The 25,911-nt window shown below is 42.9% G+C and overlaps 1 protein-coding gene across 3 annotated transcripts in view; it reads left to right on the forward strand.

Moving 5' to 3' along the window:
- The window catches only part of LOC120054646 (rab GTPase-activating protein 1-like), a 168,455-nt gene that overhangs the window by 31,387 nt on the left and 111,157 nt on the right, over positions 1–25,911 (forward strand). For all 3 annotated transcript variants that reach the window (XM_039002152.1, XM_039002153.1, XM_039002154.1), the window contains exons 6-11: positions 1,255–1,415; positions 1,593–1,703; positions 7,202–7,268; positions 7,524–7,626; positions 10,394–10,560; positions 14,751–14,877. In XM_039002152.1, the coding sequence (XP_038858080.1) occupies positions 1,255–1,415; positions 1,593–1,703; positions 7,202–7,268; positions 7,524–7,626; positions 10,394–10,560; positions 14,751–14,877 (736 nt within the window). The remainder of the gene's footprint in view (positions 1–1,254; positions 1,416–1,592; positions 1,704–7,201; positions 7,269–7,523; positions 7,627–10,393; positions 10,561–14,750; positions 14,878–25,911) is intronic.

The following is a 25,911-nucleotide window of genomic DNA, read 5'->3' on the forward strand; positions in this document are numbered from 1 at the left end:
AGGAATCATCTCGTATATCTTCTGGGTGATAGGATCAATTCCCTTGGACAGAGGCCCCCCCGCCGGCTCCGGTCTGAAATAGCCCCCGCCTCTCCTCTGCCTCATCCTTTTTGGCTTTCGCTTTTAAAAAATTACAGCATGCATTCATCCGATTTGAGTCCCTCTTCTCTTTAATCTGTGTTGATCCATTACATTTGTCGCATAAAATGGCCCAGGTGTCTTCCTGCCTTTTGACAGTCGTGTTGTCTGTCTCGTTATCCTCCAGTACATTACTAAATTCCTCCATCAGCTCCGACAATCGTTTTTTTTCATAAGTGGAGAAATGTGAACTTCTTTGACGTGCCATGATCAGGTGGCAAGCGGACAAACCAAAAACGGCTAAATAACGTTCAGTAATGACAATAATAATATTGTACGCTAGCTAGCTTGGTTTATAAACTAGCTAGCTACAGTAGCTAACTAATTCGTTTTCTGTCTAGTACTGGCAAATAACGGATTTTATTTCAAATCAGCCAACCCATGAGAACCTTTCACAATGGAGTTGCAGTAGTTCTCACGTTACATTGTATTTATTTAATCAAGGATCAGCAACTTTGTGGCTTCATTTGACAAGTAGGCTAGCTACTTCGTTTTCAACTCACGAAATACCTCATATTGGTGTAACGTGTCACTAATCATAGTTTAAAACCGTTAGTCATAGAAGGAAATAGCAAAATGGCATTTATGCTGGGAAAGATTGGTTAAACTGTGGACATCGGAGGGTTGGAGTTAAGAGTGAATGGTGCGTTGGCCGCTGTGGGTGAAAATCCAGCACTTGAAGACAGAGGCAATATGTATAATTATTTAACTACAGGTACCGTAGATGTGAGCGAAATACTGTAGATGTAAGTATAAGTATTGTTGTCGGTTAGTTTACTTCAAGTAGGGTAGGGGGAAAAGTATAGAAGGAATAAAAAAAACGATAAAAAATAATCAAGGGGGATTAGAAATGATACAATCAATTGAAATTGATTGTATGTTCTATCTGCAATATTAAAGCTGATCTACCATACACTTGATTTTATTTGAATGAATCAAGGATCAATCGTCTGTCTTTCTACCAGCCTTTAAAGTACTGGTAGATAGCCAGGGTACGGTGCTATAAGACTAGAGTGTGAGTGAAGAGCTTGAGTGAAAAGACAACCTTCCATTCTAACGAACTATAAAGTACAGTTCTATTTTCTCTTTTCCCCTCCTCTCCCTCTCTTCCTACAGGTGAGCCGGATACTGTACAGTTTCTCCACAGCGTTCCGCCGCTCCTCCAAGCCAGCCCCTGACGTGAGGGACTCGGCCCTGCCCCTCTCCCCCGACAGTGACCTCTTCAGCTTCACAGTCTCACTGGAGGTGCGGGAGGACGACAGCAAGGGAAACTATAGGTCAGCATGAAGCCACTAAACACGCTTACACACACACTCACTTATGCATGCTATGGGGTGAAAGCACTCACTCACACTCTCTCACTCACTCATTCACTCACTTTAACAGACCTTTAAGCCAACAACTTACTTTTTGTGTCTGTCCTACTTCATCTGCCCCCATTCTCCTCTCCTCAGCCCAGTTCCCAAGGACCGGGACAAGTTCTACTTCAAGTTGCGGCAGGGCGTGCAGAAGAAGGTGGTGGTCACGGTCCAGCAGATGAGCAACCAAGAGCTGGGCATTGAGAGGTGAGGGGCTGCTGCCTCCTTGATCCTTCTGTAAGGCCTTCTGAGCTGCATACACTAGACAGCACCACTGTCCTATACTGTAGCATGCTGTTCTTGTTATGCACAAGAACACACAACCCCTCTGGGTCATATTGGTGAGTACAAGAGGGAGACCGTGGTAAAGCTTGACTTAAGGAAATATTATACAATAGGCCCAACATTTTTGGGGGTGTGATTTTAGTTTGAATGTCTTTTTCATGCTGAGTCATTGGAAATGAAACAATGAAGATAAGATCAGCTAACACATAGTCAGTCGAGAATTGAGCAGCGAAGAACCGGAAGAGCGAGTGTACTCATTTCACCCTATGCTAGTCTAGGATAAAGTCATTGTGATGTGAGTATGTTTACAGTTTTAGACTGTGCAGCAGTTTAGCTTTCTTGATTGACATGAAGGAAGCTGTTACTGTTCGGTCTGTTTTGTGTCTTCTGAAAGGCATTTAATGACTTAGTTACAGTTCATTTGTAAAGTATTCAGAACCCTTGACTTTTTCCACATTTTGTTACATTACAGCCTTATTCTGAAATGGATTAAATTGCTTTTTTCCCCTCCTCAATCTACACACAATACCCAATAATGACAAAGTAAAAACAGTTTTTTTAGACATTTTTGCTAATGTATTACAAATCATAAAAAAACTCACATTCACCTCTCACTGTATTTAGCAGAGGTTCTTATCCAGAGTGACTTACAGTAGTGAGTGCATACATTTTTGTACTTTTTCGTACTGGTCCCCTGTGGGAATCTAACCCACAACCGTGGCGTTGTGTGCTCTACTAACTGAGCCACACGGGACCAGGCAGACGCTTTACATCCTATTTTTAGTTTCAACCGTCTTTTTTATGTTCATATCTCCTTTAAGCAGTGACGGTGTGTCATGCTGCCTACTCGTTTTGCCCAAGTAGCTTACCTAAACAAAAATTTTGTGTGTGTTGATGTCAAGTCAATTGCTATAAATCACATTTAATTTGTCACACGCTTCATAAAGAACGTGTAAAACTAACCGTGGAATGCTTACTAATGGGCCCTTCCCAGTAATGCAGAGAGAAAGAGAAATAGTAGAAAAATTTAACAATGAGAATTGATTACTTGGCTTTATACACAAGTCGATGTGCAGGGGTACGAGGTAATTGAGGTAGATATGTACACTGAACAAAAATATAAAGGCAATATGTAAATGTTTGTTTCATGAGCTGAAATAAAAGATCCCAGAAATGTTCCATACGCACAAAAAGCTTATTTCTCTCAAATATTGTGCACAAATTTATTTACATCCCTTTTAGTGAGCATTTCTTTGCCAGGATAATCCATCCACCTGACAGGTGTGGCATATCAGGAGGCTGATTAAACAGCATGAGCATTACACAGGTGCACCTTGTGCTAGGGACAATAAAAGGCCACTCTAAAATGTGCAGTTTTGTCACACAACACAATGCCACAGAGTGCGCAGTTGGCATGCTGACTGCAGGAATGTCCACCAGAGCTGTTGCCAGAGAATTTGATGTTAATTTCACTACCATAAGCCGCTTCCAACGTTGTTTTAGAGAATTTGGCAGAATGTCTAACTGGCCTCACAACCGCAGACCACTTGTATGTCATCGTGTGGGGGAGCGGTTTGCGGATGTCAACGTTGTGAACAGAGTGCCCCATGGTGGTGGTGGGATTATGGTATGGGCAGACATAAGCTATGGACAACGAACACAATTGCATTTTATCGATGGCAATTTGAACGCACAGAAATACCGTAACTAGATCTTGAGGCCCTTTTTATATATATATATATATATATATCTTTTTTTTACTATCTGTGACCAACAGATGCATATCTGTATTCCCAGTCATGTGAAATCCATCAATTAGAGCCTAATGAGTTGATTTCAATTGACTGACTACCTCATATGAACTGTAAATCTTTGAAATGGTTGCATGTTGCATTTTAGTTCAGTATACATGTAAGTAGGAATAAAGTGACTAGGCAAAATGATAGACAAATAACAGTAACAGCAGTGCATGTAATGAGACAAATGCAGATAGTTAACTTCTTACGGCTGAAATCCCGTTAACGGGATCGATATGACAACAGCCAGTGAAAGTGCAGGGCGCCAAATTCAAACAACAGAAATCTCATAATTAAAATTACTCAAACATACAAGTATTATATACCATTTTAAAGATAAACTTGTTGTTATCCCACCACAGTGTCCGATTTCAAAAAGGCTTTACGACGAAAGCATACCATTGCAATTATGTTAGGTCAGCACCTAGTCACAGAAAAACACAGCCATTTTTCCAGCCAAAGAGAGGAGTCACAAAAAGCAGAAATAGAGAAAATTAATCACTAACCTTTGATGATCTTTATCAGATGACACTCATAGGACTTCATGTTACACAATACATGTATGTTTTGTTCGATAAAGTTCATATTTATGTCCAAAAATCTCAGTTTACATTGGTGTGTTATGTTCCGTAATGTTTTGCTTCCAAAACATCCGGTGATTTTGCAGAGAGCCACATCAATTTAAAGAAATACTCATAATAAACATTGATAAAAGATACAAGTGTTATGCATGGAATTATAGATATACTTCTCCTTAATGCAGCCGCTGTGTCAGATTTAAATAAAGCTTTACGGAAATGCACACCATGCAATAATCTGAGTACAGCGCTCAGAGACCAAAACAAGCCATACAGATACCCGCCATGTTGTGGAGTCAACAGAAGTCAGAAATAGCATTATAAATATTCACTTACCTTTGATGATCTTCATCAGAATGCACTCCCAGGAATCCCAGTTCCACAATAAATGTTTGTTCGATAAAGTCCATTTATGTCCAAATACCTCCTTTTTGTTCGCGCGTTTAGTTCGCAAATCCAAATTCACGAAGCGCAGGCCAGACGAAAAGTCAAAAAGTTATATTACAGTTCGTAGAAACATGTCAAACGATATATAGAATCAATCTTTAGGATGTTTTTATCATAAATCTTCAATAATGTTTCAACCGGAGAATTCCTTTGTCTTTAGAAAGGAAAAGGAACGCAGCTACCTCTCACGGGCGCACGCCTGACTGAGCTCATGGCATTCTGCCAGACCTCTTAGTCAGTCAGCTCTTATTCTCTCCCCCTTCACAGTAGAAGCCTGAAACAAGGTTCTAAAGACTGTTGACATCTAGTGGAAGCCGTAGGAAGTGCAATATGACCCCATAGACACTGTATATTGGATAGGCAAAGACTTGAAAACCTACAAACCTCAGATTTCCCACTTCCTGGTTAGATTTTTTTCTCAGGTTTTTGCCTGCCATATGAGTTCTGTTATACTCACAGACATCATTCAAACAGTTCTAGAAATGTCAGATTGTTTTCTATCCTAATCTACTAATATGCATATCTTAGCTTCTGGGCCTGAGTAGCAGGCAGTTTACTCTGGGCACCTTATTCATCCAAGCTACTCAATACTGCCCCCGGCCATAAGAAGTTAATCAATAGCTACTGACTAACTATTTAGCAGTCTTATGGCTTGGGGGTAGAAGCTGTTCGGGGTCCTGTTGGTTCCAGACTTAGTGCATCAGTATGGCTTGCCATGTGGTAGCTGAGAGAACAGTCTGACTTGGGTGGCTGGAGTGTTTGACAATTTTTCGGGCCTTCCTCTGACACCGCCTGGTATAGAGGTCCTGGATTGCAGTGATGTACTGGGCCATACGCACTACCCTGTGTAGTGCCTTGCGTCGGATGCCAAGCAGATCCCTTACCAAGCGGTGGTGCAGCCAGTCATGATGCGCTCAATGGTGTAGCTGTAGAACTTCTTGAGGTTCTGAGGGCCCATGACAAATCTTTTCAGCCTCTTGAGGGGGAGGAGGCGTTGTTGTGTCCTCTTCACATATGTGTTGGTATGTATGGACCATGATAACTCCTTAGTGATGTGGACACCAAGTAACTTGAAGCTCTCGACCTGCTCTACTATGGCCCTGTCGACGTGGCTGGAGGCGTGCTCGGCCCTCCGTTTCCTGTAGTCGACGATCAGCTCCTTTGTCTTGCTGACGTTGAGGGAGAGGTTCCTATCCTGGCACCACACTGCCAGGTCTCTGACGACCTCCCTGTAGGCTGTCTCATCATCTTCGTGAAACGTAATGATGGTGTTGGAGTCGTGCACGGCCATGCAGTCGTGGGTGAACAGGGATTACAGAAGGGGACTAGGCACGCTCCCATCCCGTGTTGAGGGTCAGCGTGGCAGATGTGTCATTGCCTACCCTCACCACCTGTGGGCGGCCTGTCAGGAAGTCCAGGATCAAGTAGCAGAGGGAGCTGTTGAATCCCAGGGTGTTGAACGCTGAGCTGTAGTCTATGAACAGCATTCTCACGTAGGTGTTCCTTTTGTCCAAGGGGGAAAGGGCAGTGTGGAGTGCAGTAGAGGTTGCGTCATCTGTGGATTCCATTATGCGAATTGGTGTGGGTCCAGGGTGTCTGGGATGATGGCGTTGATGTGAGCCATCACCAGCCTTTCAAAGCATTTCAAGGCTACATGAGTGCTACGGGCGATAGTCCTTTAGACAGGTTACCATGGCATTCTTGAGCACTATGGTGGTCTGTTTGAAACATGTAGGTGTTAGACTTGGTCAGGGAGAGGTTGGAAATGTCAGTGAAGACACTTGCCAGCTGGTCAGCGCATGCTCAGAGTACTCGTCCTGTAATCCGTCTGACCCTGAAGCCTTGTGAATTATTTTTTGTTTTAATTTAACCTTTATTTAACTAGGCAAGTCAGATAATAACACATTCTTATTTACAATGACGGCCTACACTGGCCAAACCTGGACGACGCTGGGCCAATTTGTGCTCCGCCCTATGGGACTCTCAATCACGGCCGGTTGTGATGGTCTGGATTTGATCCAGGGTGTCTGTAGTGATGCCTCATGCACTCGGGAGTCCAATAATAGTAGTCATGCCTTCTTACATCAGTAATGTCATGTGTAGGAAAGTTCTAGGTCAACCTTACGAAGGAGGGGGGAATTCAAAGCGCTTCAGATGGAAGCATAATATATGGTTTCTTTTCTTATGAAGTAGTGATTCTCAGCGCAACCACTTGATGGCGCACCTATCATAAGTAACAGGCACATAGTGGTCTCTGTTTCCAAGTGATATTGGCACTGCTTTGCTGTAGTTTAATTTGGATTCTTTGAATTTATAAATAGACCCATGCATATTCACCCACACCAGGATTCGACTAGAGTCTACAGAATTCAGAATTGGGTCACTCTAACAAAATATACCTGTAGCTTTGCTAATGCCACGCTGATGGAGATTTCTTTTTAATTATTTGATTTTATTCAATTATGAGTCTCTCAGCAAATACCGTTTTATCTTTATAATGAATCCAAATTTAGCCAAAACCCAAACTTTGGGTTTTATGAAAGGTGAGTTGCAGTGCCCCCTTGATCCATTGGCCCTGACCTGTGTTCCTCTCCCTCAGGTGTTTTGGGATGTTGCTGAGCCCAGGGCAGAAGGTTCGGAACAGTGACATGCATCTTCTAGACATGGTGAGCAGCAATCACAGTGGTTTCCTTTATTCACATAACCAAGTTACAGAACAGCACTCTCATTTCTATGTACTGAACTATCACTATGAGACTAGTTATTTAGTCTTTTTGTTGACTTTAGTGTACTCTTTATTGGGCAGGTTAAACAGAGTTGAATTGACAATTGATTCTTTGGCTTTTGATTGGAATGGCTTTGCCGTTTGAGGCCTGTTGACCGTGATTGTATGTCATTTCCCTGTTTGTGCCTATGTGAAGGAGTCCATGGGGAAGAGCTCGGATGGAAAGTCGTATGTGATCACGGGCACATGGAACCCCAACATGGCTGCCTTCCAGGTGCTGAATGAAGACACACCTAAAGGTGAGAACCATCCCTCAACCCTGTCACCAGCCTATCTTACTTACGCATGCCATTGTCAACCAGCCTGACACACTAGCATCATTGCCAACCAGCTTAGCTGTCGCATTCATAGCTGGCCAGACAGTTTCTTATGATTTTATGACTCTTTCATCAATTCCAATGGACATCTGCCTAATAAGCAGAAAACAACACAAATTAAAGCTCTTATACTATTATAGTGTTTATCTTTTCATCTGAGGAGATGGATGGCTGAGATGGCAAATTAAAGCTTCATTTCTGATATTGACAGGGGGAAGGCACTTATTTGCTTCTTTTGTTTTTTCCGCTATAGACCCTGCAAACAATAATGAGTCGTTAGGATGTCCTGGGACGTGACAAAATGGTCGCCTTAAGTCGTCACGATGTTGTAATGGTTCCCTGGAGGTTTTGTGTAGGTCCTGGGGACGTTTTTAGGAGTTTCTTCAGATGTTGTCTAATGGTCCCCTGGAGGTTTTGTCTAGTTCCCATCGCGTGATGGTCCCTAAGGGAATGTTCTCTGGGGTCCTTTGTGTAGTTCCCCGCAAGCTCCCAGGACATCACTGAGGACCATGTCGGGACCTTTTTTGGAATGTTTTCAGGACCATCATGCCACGTCCTAAGGATTAGTAAAATTAACGTCCTGACATGGTTCTCAGTGATATCCTGTGAACGTACATGGAACTAGACAAGGGTCCCCCAGAGAACGTTCCCTTGGGACCAACACTCGACTTTCTTAGAATGTTCACAGAACGTCAGTGGGATAACGTCGCACCGAAACCCTTAAGGGACCTAAATGGGAACGTCACAATGTCCTCCGGACGTTCCCTGTTTGCTGGGGAAAGCCTATTAGATTAGCAACATTGCGGTTGTGCTCTACGATTTGTTTAGCGCACTAGCAGCGTTCAACCTCAGTGGTTAACAGGGTCAGAGACCGAGGAAAGGGGACGTGGAAGACTTTACTGGTGCTGAGCTTTTCATTTGTGCTAATTGTAGCTAATGGTCCTGTCCATGTGGTCCCAGACTCGACCTATATAACTAGCACCTTTGATTTGTAATGATTTCTTTTTTGTTCTCAACCAACACAGGACATTTCTTTTAAAGGCATTTCAAGTGACTTAAAATTGTGCTAACATTTCTTACTTTGAACAGTCACAAAATAGTCACCGCCTCTAACATTTGATACCAGCTATTCCCTACGATGGCCTGCAAAATAAGTGATATATGCCCCAAACCAATTTGGCTGTCTGAAAACATGGGTGGTTTGGACACCTTTTCATATATCAGGTCCCAGTGTAATGCACAGTAAGACGCTGCCAAGCGCTGCAAGTGCAAGACCTCGCCTCACTGAACTCATTATATCAAACAAATTAGCAGCGCTGCGGAGTTGCTGACTCGGAAGTCAGGAAAGTTTGACTTGAACCTATATGGCAGCTTGTCAAAGCAACCCAGCTCAGGGGAGTTAGGTAGTCTAAACTACAAAGCCACGATTCCTCCACAAAGAAAACAAACCATTCACTAGTAGAAAAGGAAGTAGGTAGTTGTGATAACTGGCTTGCAGAACATGCATGTAAACATTGGATATTACAGTGTTTGTGTAAATAATAAACCAGAGCCAGAACATTTAGTAATTCTCCGTATAGATTTTAACTGATATACTGTAGCTAATGGTTTTTGAAATATGAAGCTATATGCACTGGAAGACTTCCCACAAAACATGAACATAATTTGTTACTTATACAAAAACAGCCTTCTACCATGGACTGAAGACTTTGATTCTACACTATTAAACCACACAGCTTACTTCATGTCAAAACTGGGAGAGACAAGACTTCTAAAAACAATGGCCCTAGCGGTCTCAACTAAACAAATCCTTCTTTGTTGTCAGCGATTTGGCACGCAGGGAAAGTAGTCCTGTGGTATCGGAAGCTTGAAGGGATGCCGTTTCTTAAAACATCTTTCTAAACCAACATGCTATGCTTGACTTTTATGGTAATTGGAATCTATTTTTAGGCCATTCTTTACAAGGCAGTTTTGTATACTTTTTTCCCCCCCCTGGTTAATTACAATAATAAAACCTTCTCACTGTGAAATGGGTTATTTTTCCCTCCGTTTCCTAGCTTGGCGATTGCTATCTGTGTGTTTATTTTTCTCCCAATCCGTTTTTTTCAACCCCAAAAATTGGATGTTGCAAGATCTGTTACCCCGGACGTCACTTTTTCACTTGGATGAAGCTGGTGGTACTAGAGGACAGCTTAGATTTATGCTGCACTACATTGCGATATATCACACACAGCTTGTCTCATGCTGTGACTTGGAATGCGGTTTCCTTAGATTCTAAATAAGTCGTAGATATTTAAAGATGCTGAGTTTCTTGGTTGTAGTTATATGATTCTAGTTTTAAATTGGACCTTTGTCTCTTTCTCTGGGAAGGGTGAGGTAAGAGAATAGGTGTGCTGCTGTTGCTAGTTTGACAGCTGGTGGTAGTGGTGGAATCCAAGCCCTCTGAGGAGTACACGTTTGGTCTACCTAATTAAAACAGCAGGCAATATATTTTCTCTGCGTTCTATAAACATACATTTAAATCAAGCTAATAGCCTACCATTTCACTTTATCCACTTAGTGTGTCAACCCGCAACGCCCACTTTAACCCAGACAGATACAGTATACATTCTGGAACTGCTGTTGCCACTACAAACACCCCCTCCATCCAGTGTGTGACCTTGTCCTCTCTGTGGTGGTCTCTCTCCAGATAAGCAGGTGTACATGACCGTTGCGGTGGACCTGGTGGTGACTGAGGTGGTGGAGCCGGTGCGCTTCCTGCTGGAGACCCTGGTGCGCGTCTACCCGGCCAATGAGCGCTTCTGGTACTTTAGCCGCAAGGCCTTTAGCGAGACCTTCTACCTCAAACTCAAACAGGTAAATAAATGGCCAGTTAATAAATATCCCAAATATCTCAACCTTTACCTCCATCACACACATAATAAATATCCCAAACTATACCTCATCGCACACGTAATAAATATCCCAACCTATACCTCATCGCACACGTAATAAATATCCCAAACTATACCTCATCGCACACGTAATAAATATCCCAACCTATACCTCCATCACACACATAATAAATATCCCAAACTATACCTCATCGCACACGTAATAAATATCCCAACCTATACCTCCATCACACACGTAATAAATATCCCAACCTATACCTCATCGCACACGTAATAAATATCCCAAACTATACCTCATCGCACACGTAATAAATATCCCAACCTATACCTCATCGCACACGTAATAAATATCCCAACCTATACCTCATCGCACACGTAATAAATATCCCAACCTATACCTCATTGCACACGTAATAAATATCCCAACCTATACCTCATCGCACACGTAATAAATATCCCAACCTATACCTCATCGCACACGTAATAAATATCCCAACCTATACCTCATCGCACACGTAATAAATATCCCAACCTATACCTCATCGCACACGTAATAAATATCCCAACCTATACCTCATCGCACACGTAATAAATATCCCAACCTATACCTCATCGCACACGTAATAAATATCCCAACCTATACCTCATCGCACACGTAATAAATATCCCAACCTATACCTCATCGCACACGTAACAAATCTCCAAAAACCTGTTTTTGCTTTGTCGTTATGGGTTATTGTATGTAGATTGATTGATTTAAAAAAATCATCAATGTTAGAATAAGGCTGTAATGTAACAAAGTGGAAGGTCAAGGGGTCTGAATACTTTCCCGAAGGCACTGTGTATATACAGAACCAGTCAACAGTTTGGAGACACCTACTCATTCAAGGTTTTTTCTTAATTTTTTACTATTTTCTACATTGTAGAATAATAGTGAATACCTCAAAACTATGAAATGACACATGGAATCATGTAGTGACCAAAAAAGTGTTATACAAATCAAATTATATTTTAGATTCTTCAAAGTAGCCACCCTTTGCCTAGATGACAGCTCTGCACACTCTTGGCATTCTCTCAACCAACCTGGAATGCATTTCAATTAACAGGTGTGCCTTGTTAAAAGTGAATTTGTGGAATTTCTTTCCTTCTTAATGCGTTTGAGCCAATCAGTTGTGTTGTGACCAGGTAGGGGTGGTATACAGAAGATAGCACTATTTGGTAAAAGACCAAGTCCATATTATGGCAAGAACAGACAGCTCAAATAAGCAAAGCAAAACGACAGTCCATTATTACTTTAAGACATGGTCAGTCAATGTGAACATTTCAACAAGTTTCTTCAAGTGCAGTCGCAAATACTATCAAGCGCTATGATGAAACTGTCTCTCATGAGGACCACCACAGGAGAGGAAGACCCATAGTTACCTTTGCTGCAGAGGATAAGTTCATTAGAGTTACCAGCCTCAGAAATCGCAGCCCAAATAAATGCTTCACAGAGTTGAAATAACAGACATCAACTGTTCAGAGGAGACTGTGTGAATCAGGCCTTCATGGTCGAATTGCTGCAAAGAAACCACTACTAAAGGACACCAATAAGAAGACGAGACTTGCTTGGGCCAAGAGACACGAGCAATGGACATTAGACTTGTGGAAATCTGTCCTTTTGTTCTGATAAGTCCAAATTTGAGATTTTTGGTTCCAACTGCCAAGTCTTTGTGAGACACAGAGTAGGTGAACGGATGATCTCCGCGTGTGTGGTTCCCACCGTGAAGCATGGAGGAGGTGTGATGGTGTGGGGGTGCTTTGCTGGTGACACTGTCTGTGACTTATTTAGTATTCAAGGCACACTTAACCAGCATGGCTACCACAGCATTCTGCAGCAATGCGCCAACCCATCTGGTTTGGGCTTAGTGGGACTATTATTTGTTTTTCATCAGGACAATGACCCAACACACCTCCAGGCTGTGTAAGGGCTATTTGACGAAGGAGAGTGATGGAGCCTCCACAATCACCTGACCTCAACCAAATTGAGAAGGTTTGGGATGAGTTGGACCGCAGAGTGAAGGAAAAGCAGCCAACAAGTGTTCAGCATATATGGGAACTCCTTCAAGACTGTTGGAAAAGCATTCCAGGTGAAGCTGGTTGAGAGAATGCCAAGAGTGTGCAAAGCTGTCATCAAGGCAAAGGGTGGCTACTTTGAAGAATCTCAAATATCAAATATATTTTGTTTAACACTTTTTTGGTTACTACATGATTCCATGTGTTATTTCATAGTTTTGATGTCTTCACTATTATTCTACAATGTCGAAAATAGTACAAATAGAGAAAAACACTTGGATGAGTAGGTGTGTCTGAACTTTTGACTAGCATTGTATATAGAAGTAGTCACCCTTTAGCCGTAAGGCATGGATTTCTTTTTAGGGATGCACTACGGCCACGCAAGGGGGCATCGATGGCCATGACCGTCAATTCCGTCGGGATATTCGAGGCCTGCACACATCCACACCCAATCCATTTGACCCGTACCCCCCCCCCCCCCCCCCCCCCTCCGAACTCCTCCAATAAAAATGCATGAGAGCGACGTTGTTCTCGACGCGTTCAATTACCACGCCCAGCACACAAGTGCATCCTCGTCCTGTCTGGTCCTACCGCAGGTGTTTAGAAAATCAAAACAAGCCCCTAAGTCAGTAACATAAGCCCCTTGCCTCCTTGTTTGAAAGGGAATTTTCATCTCCACTCCAGGCTTTGAATGCGTACCAAATGGAAGCCTATTCCCTATATAGTACACTACCTTTGACCAGGGCCTTGGTCAAAAGAAGTGCACTACATAGGGACTAGTTTGTAATTTTGGACATAGCCTTTGTATCATTGGGAGCCCTAATACGAGGCAGCCACTCATTATCGCACTGTAGTAATTAGGGCTCTGCCTGTGTGCCTCTCTCTATAGTTAGCTCATCAGCAGGCAGCAAAGAATGGCGGCTGCTGTAGTTAAAAGTTAATTAAAAGATAGCCATTCTAGTGTTTATACAAGATTCTAATCCCAGCCACTAGCTCCAGTATTATTTGAGTACGATTTGTATTTGTTCCGGGGGCCTCTCATTAAGGCGTTGAGGAATTAGAGGAGCCATTGTCGTCGCCCTCTCTGAGCATATTTTGCGCCTTGGCTCACGAGGAGATAGAAAGGCTTTGGTGATTTGTTAGTGGAGGATCCTACCCAAGGGCTAAGTGGTATTATTGCGAAGCTTATTGTGACCCCCTTATTTGTACTACCTAAACCTTAGTAAATGCCAATGTTCTCGTATATGTCATGTATGACTGTTGATAGCACTAGCCAGCTATGGTAATGCATTGCCAATTATTATTTTTTTTTTTAGATGTATAGTCTTCAATTATGGCCCTTGTGCTAAAATGTTAGCTTGGATCCACATGTGTTCACAGAGCAAGGGCTACATATAGGGCTCTTGCATTAGTGTTGTCATGGATCCACCTCTCACCACAAGTGCTGAGACCAAACAACCCCAGTAGCAACAACAGTGTTACAAAACCCCCAATGTGCAATGTGACAAAGCCCAACTTTAGAAGTGACCTGCATAGGCGAGTGAGCCCAATCTCTCTGTGCTCTGATTGCAGCAGGCTCCCTGTGAACCCTATTACCAGACACTCTGGCCAAAAGACGTCTGGCGCGATCCTTGGCGCTCTCTGCCGCCGCTCAATTTAATTTCCTCCTGTACGTGTAATTATATTTTTCCGTGGATCCCCTCGGGTGGTGGCAAAAGGTGAGGCTAACTTTAGACAGATTTTGTTTCAAAGGGAGGCACTCTGAAAATGTTTGAGGATACCCAAAGAGACACTGTCGCAACAGCTCTCACTCTGAACAAATTCGTATTTTTTTCAGCGTGTAGAATTGACTCGTCAATGCTGCTGCAGTAGTAATAAGTTATGTTTAACTTTGTTTCTTGGTGCTGTGTCAAAATCCTCCCACTGAATCCTCCCACTGTATTATGTCTGCACCATATGTGACTTTGGGGGGGGTGTGTGTGTGTGTGTGTGTGTGTGTGTGTGTGTGTGTGTGTGTGTGTGTGTGTGTGTGTGTGTGTGTGTGTGTGTGTGTGTGTGTGTGTGTGTGTGTGTGTGTGTGTGTGTGTGTGTGTGTAGGGTGGTGAGAAGGGTGGCCAGGGTGATGCCATGTTGGAGGTGGTGAGCCTGCAGAAGGAGACTGAGAGGAGCAACGGGGGACGAGGCCGTCTGGCCTCTCCGGCTGAGGAAGAGGAGCCTGAGGAAGGTATTGAACTCTCCCTCTCGCTCTCTGTTTACATCCTCATTTCATCATCGTATCTGTCTCTCTCTTTCCATCTTTGACATTCTCTCTCTTACCTCTCGCTCTATCTATCCATCCATCCATATACGTTGCCCTGAACACTAACTAAGAGTGCATTGTTGTTTTGTTGGCTAGCCTTTCAATCACCTTCCAAGGTCAACATGAGAGCTTGCACACCTCTCCAGGTAAAATGCCTCGGCACATTGAATTCCATCCGCCTAGGCACATTGAATTCCATCCGCCTCAGTCACACGGACGACATAATTGTATTACCTAATATCGCTTGATTGAAAAATACACTGTCTACCGCCGTAATGCTGAAAAACTTGCTATGTTCAATTTCAAAGAAAAACGACCTGCGTCTCAGAGCTTACTTAGATTGCTTTTAGAAAGAGTGTGTACAAGGTGAGAGAAAAAAAAGAAATAGATTGCTTTGGCACAAATAGCTTGTTGGAGGAGCATTTGTTTTATTTATATATTTCGGGCAATTGTTTCTCCTCGGTGGCGGGAACACCTCATACAAATGAGATCATCTGTCCAGATATTCCCCCTGAATTGAACGTTATCAACACGTTGGCTCACTTTGCATTTTCCTGAGGCTCGCCCCCCCCCCTCCTCGTATCTGGCGGCCATGAATCAACTGTGAAGTTTAATTTAGTGTGTGTGTGTGTGTGAACCGCTGTGAGGGGGAGGTGTTGGCAGGCGTGGATGTTTGTGGGGGAACGTTTGTGTGTGTGTTTGCGCTTTTGTGTCTGTGTGTTTGAGGCGTGTGTGTGTGTGTGTGTGTGTGTCTCAGACAGTGGGGAGTTATTTTTTTTTTTGTGTGTCGAGCGAGGCTGAGGCGAGACAGAATTCCAGAAGCTTTGGATGGGTTCTGGAGGGCTCAGTGGTTTCACTGGAGCACAGTCCAATCCGGTTAAGTAGGGTTGACTCATTGGTACCGCCGCACTGCTGCTGTGGGCTAAGACCACCTGGTACCCATCTCGCCCTCCCTCCCCGGCTTGACTCAACACTGCACAGCTCTGGAAGGAACTCACTGCCTGCCTGCCACCCTGCCTGCCACTGGTTTACTTACCGAGAGGATTTCACTCTTCATTTTAGGAATGCTCATTCTGTGTTTTCCCATTTCCACCATCCTATTGAAAATATGAATATTGAATGAGTAAGGTTTTTAGTTGGGAAAATTGGGTCATATTGATGATTGCAGTCAGATGCAAATACATGAGAGGAGCTTGAAAACAAAAGGTTTTACATGGCAAAGATACAAGACACAAAATGCATCCTCAGACTTCTTTCTAGGGATTTAATGACTAGTGAAAGTAAACAAACATAAACAAACCCTCTTCTTATTACAGCACTCTAAGTACACAAACCAGAGCCGCCAGAAAATGTGTAGCGAGCTGGCATTTCCCCCAGTACTTTTCAATCTGGTGTGACGCCCGGCACATCACTTTCAAAGCAGCAGCACAGAACACCTTTACCAGACATAGTCATTAGTTCATGACTTAGAAAAAAACTTTTGCAATGGTAAAGAAAGCACACTTACTTGACAAGTTGACATAGTACCTCCTCCAATTTCTGCCTGTTTTATCTAGTGACTACGACCCTGTCCCAGTGTCACCCCCACACTCGCTGCGACAGGTGGATTCACTTGTCAGTCACAGTGGTATCCTAGCTACAGCCTACAGGGACTCATCAACTACGCCTCTCAACAGCTTAGTTGCATCTCGTTTGACAGTCTGCATTCTGCACTTGGTTTCTTTTTTTCCGCTCACTCTCCTCTCCTGCCTGAGATGTGCCTGTACCAATCCGTCGAGACTCTACTCCCCGCTACGTCAAAAGCAAATGTATGGTCCACAGAGGACTTCCAATGTGTGACAGCCCACTATTGCATGGAGTAGGGCAGATACCAGCTTGCTGTTTTACCAGAGCTAAAGAGAGGCAAGGGTGTTAGAACAGTGGATGACATAATGAATGAAATAAAGGGCCTGGGAATGGTTGGTCGGCTATACCTAGAATTAGCTAAACTCATCCATATTTTTGTGTGATACCAGCGTCAGAACGACTGCCAAAGCACAGAGGCTTAACAGTACGGCTATTCTTCACCAGGACAGGTGGGCATCGCTTTACCTAAATAAAATAAGGAAATATCTTTGCACTTAAATTAGCAAAAATGAAATACACTTTTGGAATGTTTTAACCTATAAAGAGATCTCTCAGCTTTGGCGCTTAAATAAAGACGATGTAACCCTGCTTTGCAAAAAGCTTAGACGTCCTCCAGTGATAAAAAAAAGTTTCCTGTTGAAAAGCGGTATCCCAAGTATAAATACAGTAAAGTACACACACTTCAGAAAGACGCCACGTAGAAATATTTAACCATTTTATTAAGCAATGAATTAATGCAAGTCTTCATGTATAGGCTCTCTCCTTCAGTGTAGCTCACTGCCCAAGCAAAGCATCAATATAATATAGCCTACAGGCAGTGAGCAGACCCGGTCAGCTTAAATAGACTGCCAATAAGGTAGGTGTGATTGTTACTAGTCTCTAATTGCTGCCATCTCAGCTGATGCGTCAGCCTGAGGCGGGGCACTCTTTTTCCCTTCTGAACTGGTTCCGCTTAATTTCAGAAAGAAAACGCCATGTAGAAATATGTTTAACCATTTATTAAGCAATGAATAATTCAAATCTTGGCATATAGGCTCTGCTCCTTCAGGGTAGATCACTGGCCAAGCAAAGCATCAAAAGAAAATAGTCTACGGGTAGTGAGAGCGGTAAGCTATACCAATCCCCCAAAAAGGTTTGATCCCGGGCTATATCACAACCGGCCGTGATCGGCAGTTCCATAGGGCTGCGTCCGAGGGTTTGGCCGAGGGGGCTTTACTTGGCTCATCGCGCTCTAGCAACACCTTGTGGCGGGCCGGAGACCTGCAGGCTGACCTGTGTTGTCAGTTGAATAGTGTTTCCTCCGACACGTTGGTGCGGCTGGCTTCCGGGTTAAGCGGGCGGGTGTTAAGAAGCGTGGCTTGGTGGGTCATGTTTCGGAGGACGAATGACTCGACCTTCGCCTCTCCCGAGCCCATTGGGGAGTTGCAGCGATGAGACAAGATTGAAATTGGGGAGAAGGGGGTAAAATATATAAATAAATACATAAATATAAAGTCAACCTACAATCGCAAGAATGAATACTATGTTGGAATGTTAACCATATATGGCTTAAACTGAACGACTTATGACGCTATCCCTCGTGACGTACCGCCGGGTACCCTTGATTTAAGGCCAGATAAGCTTCATCTTGGCACGTGTGAACTATCTGCCTATTTTGCCAATGTAGCAGTGTGAACCCAGCTGCCCTAGAGACGCACCGCCGGGTGCTCTCACTGATCTATACGAGTAGCCTGATCATCTGTGGCCTACATGAAATATCTATCATCTAGTGGGCTAACGGAGTGGCGCAGCATCTCAGTGCAAGAGGCGTCACTACAGTCCCTGGTTCGGATCCAGGCTGCATCACAATCGGCCGTGTTTGGGAGTCCCATAGGGCGGCGCACAATTGGCCAAGCGTCGTCTGGGTTTGGCCGGGGTAGGCCACCATTGTAAATAAGAATTTGTTCTTAACTGACTTGCCTAGTTAAATAATGGTTTAAATATATATATATTTTTAAACACACAACCTAAGCAATATGCACGGAACTTGATTGCGATAACAACCAAAGCAATGCTATTGACGGTTAGCTGAACCCTTATTTAACTAGGCAAGTCAGTTAAGAACAGATCTCTGAACGCCGACATAGCGATCTATATAAGGCATGGAACTCGCAAATAAACTCATCACTTTTCACATCCAAAATCTCCTTGGCGTTTGATCTAATATAGCGTTCATAGGAAGCAGAGGACCAGTGCCCCATGATCTCCAGTGTGGATGCAGGGACAGATAGAGAAGCCGTTGAAGCGGCGCCGATGCAAAACGAATAAGTTTGCGTATAGCTCAGGAGATAGCCTCGCAGGAGGAGACAGAGCCGGGATGAAAAATCAGTATTTTGTCATTGGTTTGCCTGCATCAGTGACGAATAATGGATCACCCGGAGTGGCCAGTGGTCGCCATTGCAGGTAGCGGAAAAGAGGACAGAAAGGAGAGTTAGTTTGAGCAATGGTACCTTTACCCTCCCTATCAGTTTGGGAATGCTTACCCAACACGGTGAACGTGTGTCCCTGATTAAATTGTGAGATCATGCAATGATTAAAAATAAATTAATACGAACTGTATTTCCCTACCGTAAAAACTCATAGAAAGACAACTGCCTCAAGTACAAATGATTGTATGAGCCGAACACCCTTAACATGAATCTATTTATACAGAGTGAGGGTGATAGTGACCTTTGTCGTTGCCTGAAGATTGCTCTTTTGAAGCCCATTAGGCAGATGCAACATAGCTAATGGAACACAGGCCGACAATCGTGATCATATACCAATACCACAAGAACTCGGGTAGGTTTCACAATCCTCAGAAACATTTTAAATTGTAACATGGTAGCAGCAGAGGATCAGAGAGAAGTAGCAGCGGCGACGCAGAATTGGTTGCCAATAGCTCAGAGCTAGCCCTCGGCACTGACGAAGGAACCAGAGCCGCGATGAGATCCAGTGTCTTCTCACTGGTTGCCAGCATCAATGTTGAACAGAGGTTCGCCAGCTGCTGCCCGTGCTCAGCATGCAGGCAGCGTAACATGAGAAAGCAGTGTTAGTTCCGGTGATGACAAGTGTTCCACATGTGAGCATACATAATGCAAACAGAACTTAAGAGATCACGCAAAAATGAAAGGGAAGGAACACCCCCTGAAGCCATCATACAGACCGCATCTGGAAAAGCGTATTTTTGAACACCATTGCCTTAACGTGATTTTCAAACCTGCGCTACTGAGAGAGGAGATACTCTTTTGACATGCCTGACTGAATTTGGAATAGAAAAGACATGCGCGGTTATATAACAGAAGACATTGTACAGAGAGAAGACCATACAGTAGACTGATGCATGGCACAGCTCAGCATACCATCACGTAGCAAAAAAAAGCCACACAGTATTACTAAAACCCGAGAACCGTAGCAAAACGTTAGCTACGTACCCACCTTATCTAAATAGCCTAATGTCATACTGAAATTGCTCAGCAGTAGCTGATGCGTCTGCAGCGTGCACAGTGGGAGTGACCTGATAATCAAAACCTACAAATAGTCTACCTGAGCTGAAGGCTTACCGGCAGATACCATTAGACATAGCCATGAGAGAAGAATAAATTACCTGATAACGAGAGTGAGACCCCATAGATTACTAGAATAAGCCTAAAATAAGCTCTAAGAGACCTTCCCAAAAAGAGGCAATGAATGCTTGATCACTAACACTGATCGCCATGTGGGTGTTAAGCAATCCCACCACATGCTGGGTAATCCTAGTATAAACAGCCCATCTAACATGGTTGACACTATAGCAGCCTTGATTAGTCATCACACAGCTATACGGCGTCAGCTCCCCCACTAAGGTCCAGGGTGATAACTTAAAATCTGAAGAGGAAAGGTTAGGATTAGGCAGTATTCATTTAAATTTCATTTAAAATGATTCATTTAAAATGAGGCCTCAATCCAATAGAAAATTTGTGGGCAGAACTGAAAAAGTGTATGCGAGGAAGGAGGCCTACAAACCTGACTCAGTTACTCTAGCTCTGTCAGGAGGAATGGGCCAAAATTCACCCAACTTATTGTGGGAAGCTTTTGGAAGGCCACCTAAAATGTTTGACCCAAGTTAAACAATTTAAAGGCAATGCTACCAAATACTAATTGAGTGTATGTAAACTTCTGACCCACTGGGAATGTGATGAAAGGAATAAAAGCTGAAATAAATAATTCTCTCTACCATTATTCTGACATTTCACATTCTTAAAATAAAGTGGTAATCCTAACTGACCTAAGACTGGGAATTTTAACTAGGATTAAATGTCAGGAATTGTGAATAACTGAGTTTAAATGTATTTGGCTAAGGTGTATGTAAACTTCCGACTTCAACTGTATGTGAAAACGGCACATTTCTAAAATAGAACGTTAAGTTCTACATGATAATGTTGTTCCAAAAAATGTATAAACAGTAGTTTTCAAACTTGGGGAGCAAAAAAATACCCTCTCTCTGGCTAGAAACGCGTTGCAGGTTTTGAAAATCAGTCTCCCTTTTAATCAGTGGTGGGAACCTACATTATTTTTCAATCGTTTCATTCTGAACAGAACCATATATTTTATATATATTTTTAATGGTTTCCATTTCTGTTCCCAGAACTGGTTCCAACTCCTGCTTTAAATCCTGCCCTGTCATGTCACAGATTTATTTATTTATTTTACATTTTGACTATGATTCTAATCTTTTAAACCACAGATCATAGAAACGTGCCATTTTTACATATGTAGACATGGTATGGCGCTGGAGATAATGAATATGAGGTTGAAAAGTGGCGGAATTGCCCATTAACGTCGTGTGTGTATAGAGTGAGATTCATATTTAAAGACACTGTAACCATTCTGTGCATAAAGCTCAGCCCTGCTATAGCAGTTCACTAAGCTACACATCTCGGTTAGGGCCCCCAACCAAGTCTTGCTTAGGGCCACCAAAAGGCTAGGGCCGGCCCTTTTACAGAGTATGTTGTCCATTGAAATTGTCTCTGGCTCTTTTGATATCAGATTCAGAATGGATAACAAGGTTGGTGGTAGTTTGGAAGGGTTTGATCCATCATATGAGCCGACAATAAAAAATAAAAAAATGTCATATAGTCATAGCTTCCCTTTTCATCTGTGCTATCTATAATAATAATAATAATGATGATGATAATAATCATATTTTGTCATAGCCTACGAATAGGACCGAGTTTTACCTAACCAGGTCATGAGATCAGGAAAAACTCCAGGCCCCAGAAAAGACACGTGCAAATGTTGTATCCACCTCTGTATCAAACACCTTTTACCCCAAAAGGCTCGCTGTTGATGGCCAATACACATTATTAGTTAGAACCCCTTTTTTTACCATAAATTAGGGTTGCTGGGCCTTTTTTTGAATGAATGCAAAACAGGAGAAATAACATCACCATTTGGACTCCAAAGGTGCCCAGAACACACATTCCAATGATCCAACAATGTAAACGGTGGCTTTTCTGCCTTCCCACAAGCACAGCTTTTCCGACACGGCACTTCTCAGTTTTTTCCCGGGGGGCTCTTGATTGTAAGAGGTTGGAATGCTCTTTGGACCAGTTTTGTTAGCAAGCCTTGTTATCCAGGGAAACCTACAATAAGTACATGTACAGCACATCATTACAGTCAGTTGCAGCTTGAATGTGCTCTGGGTACATTTTCAGCATTCTGCTGGACCTAACTCTGCTCTGCTGGAGTGGTACCATTCCAACTGCAAAAAGAATAATAGTTGCTTCTGAGTGAGATGTCCGCCCACACCAGTCTTTTGAACCTTGTCACCTCCTTGGCGTTAGAGAGGCACTCTCCAAGGCCGGCACTGTGTCAAAAAAAGCCTTGCCAGAGAGGAGAAGCCATTCACAGTAAAATGTACAAGCATTTCTAAAGGTTCTGCTGCGTTTCAGCTGCCGGTGGAGGCGGCGTGAAAAGAAAGCCTTTCAGGGATTTCTAGCTGGAGTTCAGCCGCCATTGTAGACGGGACTGAATGCTTTCCCAGTGTGTGAGGATGCTGCTGCTGCTGCCTGCCTGCACATTTCTTGCCAGTCACACGTGCACATACATTTTCTTGTATTATTGTAAATTACAATGTGCAGCAGTGTGACCCGGAATGTCTCCTTTTTCTCAATTTTTCTGTCAGCCCACTGTGATTTATATTTTCAGTGTGCTTTTTTTCATCCACACGAGCACACGCGTGCACATTCACATGCATTCACACAGCAAACATACAAGCACATGCACACTCATGACCCTACTGAATGGGTAGCAATATACACACCACAGCTCAAACCCTCTGCTCATGTGCTCAGCTCTGTACACAGCCTATGAGATATAGGCTTTGTATGCAGCGAAGTTTGTGAGAAAGACCATATACTCGGTATATACACTGAGTGTACAAAACATTTGGAACGCCTGCTCTTTCCATGACAGAGACTGACCCCAACAATGCTCCCTGTAAGCAGCGCATTGACACGCAGTAGCCCTGGGACTGCCGCGCAGCTCCACCCGGGACTGCCACGCAGAATAAATATCAGTCCACAGAGAGAAGCATGAGATTGAATTTCACTTAACTTTCTAGAGCAGTGGTCACCAACCGGATTGACTGGTCGATCTCCAAGGCATTCCTAGTCGATCGCCAAACATTTTGGTAAAAAAAACCCGATAAAGCCTTGTCTTATTTTCTTTTAATTCTCGGGCTGTTGGCAGTAGGTGCACCCGATTTCAGCTGCCCTGCCCGCCAGGCAGGTGAACTGTTGCCATTTTGAACCATTTCATGTGTCTGAAGGTACAAATTCTGCCTTACCGGTGGTCCAGGAAAGCAAATCAAGTGCAATAGCCCTACCACTCGCAAATCGGATGGCTCAGATTACCGTGTCTGCAGTTAAGTAGCAGGCATAAAAGAAATCTACAGCAAAGTTGATACTGTGAGATTTTAAAACGTGTAAAACCATGACTAGAGAGAGACTGTCAACGAATACAGCAAAGAGCTGCTGTTTTTATGATTGAGTTCATGTTTAAATTCTTACTCAGCACTGTCAACACTTTGTATTCAACACTTTTATAAGCCATAAAATGTGCTTTCTTCCTATTTCCATTCATCTCTACAACAAGCATTGCAGCAGGATAAATGAGTGTATCCATAGGCTTGCGTTGTTATTATTAGTGGCTTGCATCTTTTTGAATATCAAGGAATATTTCCCTTTCCCTGTTCATATGAATAACAACATGAATTTGTGCATGAGGCAGAAATAATGCGGTGCGACTCGAGTTTTGCCATCAGCTGGAAGACTGTCCCTTTTTTTGTTTAATGTCAGTGGAGGAAAGGGAGAGCGGAGGGATGTTGAGAGGCGAACCCTCAGTCTGCTGCTCCCCCTCCGCTGAGACTGACCATCAGATGCAGGCACCATCAGCCGAATAAAATGAAAAGCTCACTCTACTGTGCCTCACAAGTAATACAACAACGGATCTATTACCGGGGTGATCATATTGCTTACCTGGTGTTTTGAAATGTAATTGGAAAAAAATGTCCTGAACAACAATACATTGGCAGGCAATTGAAGCAATGATAATGTATTGGTTCTTTAGCTTATTGCACAAACCTCATTGCTACAGTACTGTTTTTAATTGGTTAATGTTGCATAGGCTTACGTTTAAGTCATGTTAAAAACAAATCTGATTAGTAGATCTCGGCTTGCATTTTGACTCCGTGATCTTGACTCAGAAAAGGTTGGTGACCACTGTTCTAGAGTTTTCCCTGTTTACACTATCAACGTTTCCCTTTACTGTAGCAATTGTGATCGAATCAATGCAATATTAGCCACATTCAATGCAACATACTGAAACAAAATTAACTATGCAAGAGATTTTGTTGTAGGCAGAACGCATCGGAGTAGGGTTTTATTGTATTGACACACACGACTCAACCCGTACTCTACACAGACCGGTGCGGCATAACCGATCAGAGCTGCAGTAGGCTTATATGAAATTGACCATTGCCATATATGGATCTGTGACATTTACTTTGAACTGGACTGTGTTTACAGCATGAGCGGTCGTGAGTAGATGCGCTTGTTTTGATATTTAAGCGAGAGCTGCATGTAGCCACGTGTGCACATTTTATTCATATCCTTTGCTAGTTAGTAAGTTATTAGCCCAATTTTATAGATCATTTGTAGCCAGCAATAGGGGAGTGATTTGCTTTCTACAAGAGCACAAAACGAATACATTTCTGGACATCTTAAAAAAGAGAGTCAGGTAAAGAGCTTTTTTTGTTTAAAGGGGCAATGTTGAATTTGGAGGCTGGCTTGAATAAGCTAAGAAGCCAATAGGCAGAGGATAGCATAATTTGTCTGATTCTCTGTAATAATGGTATGGGAATGCATTTTATTTTGTAAAGTCGTTTCTTGCATCAAACACAACATTTTCAGGCACCTCCTTGTCTGAAGGACAAGTAGATTAACAGGTTAAGCTCAAGCCCTGCATGTTTGTTTTTTATAATTCTCATGGAATGTAGGCCTACATTGAACACCGCACATTGGCTGCTACTGTAGGCTGAATGATAGAACAGCTATTTCCATGTTAAAATGTTATGGGATGCATTTTCTCTCATTGTTTTTGATGGCAGCCAATCTGGTAGGCCTACATTATGATCAAATAGCCACAGTAGCCTACTTGGCCACTGTTACAACTGTAACTTAAAGCAGGTTCAGACTCAGTGTTCACAGTAAACGTGCTCTGGAACTTGCACAGAATTTTCACAATGTTCAAGTTTGCGCTCAGCAGACCAGAAATGTTCTCACCTACTGGCACCAAAAAAAATTATAGGGAACATTGCTGACCAGGTGAAAGCTATGATCCCTTATTGATGTCACCTGTTAAATCCACTTCAATCAGTGTAGATGAAGGGGAGGAGACAGGTTTAAACCTCTCTAGGGTACGTGAGACGGTAGCGTCCCACCTCTTCAACAGCCAGTGAAACTGCACGGCGCCAAATTCAAAACAACAGAAATCCCATAATTAAAACTCCTCAAACATACATGTATTTTACACCATTTTATAGATACACTTGTTGTAAATCCAGCCACAGTGTCCGATTTCAAAAAGGCTTTACGACGAAAGCAAACCAAACGATTGTTAGGTGAGTGCCTATTCACAGAATAACACAGCCATTTTTCCAGCCAAAGAGAGGATTCACAAAAAGCAGAAATATAGATGAAGATCATCAAAGGTTAGTGATTAATTTTATCAGATGACACTCATAGGTATTCATGTTACACAATACATGTATGT

Source organism: Salvelinus namaycush, chromosome 10, assembly GCF_016432855.1.
Source record: "Salvelinus namaycush isolate Seneca chromosome 10, SaNama_1.0, whole genome shotgun sequence".
NCBI lineage: Eukaryota > Metazoa > Chordata > Actinopteri > Salmoniformes > Salmonidae > Salvelinus > Salvelinus namaycush.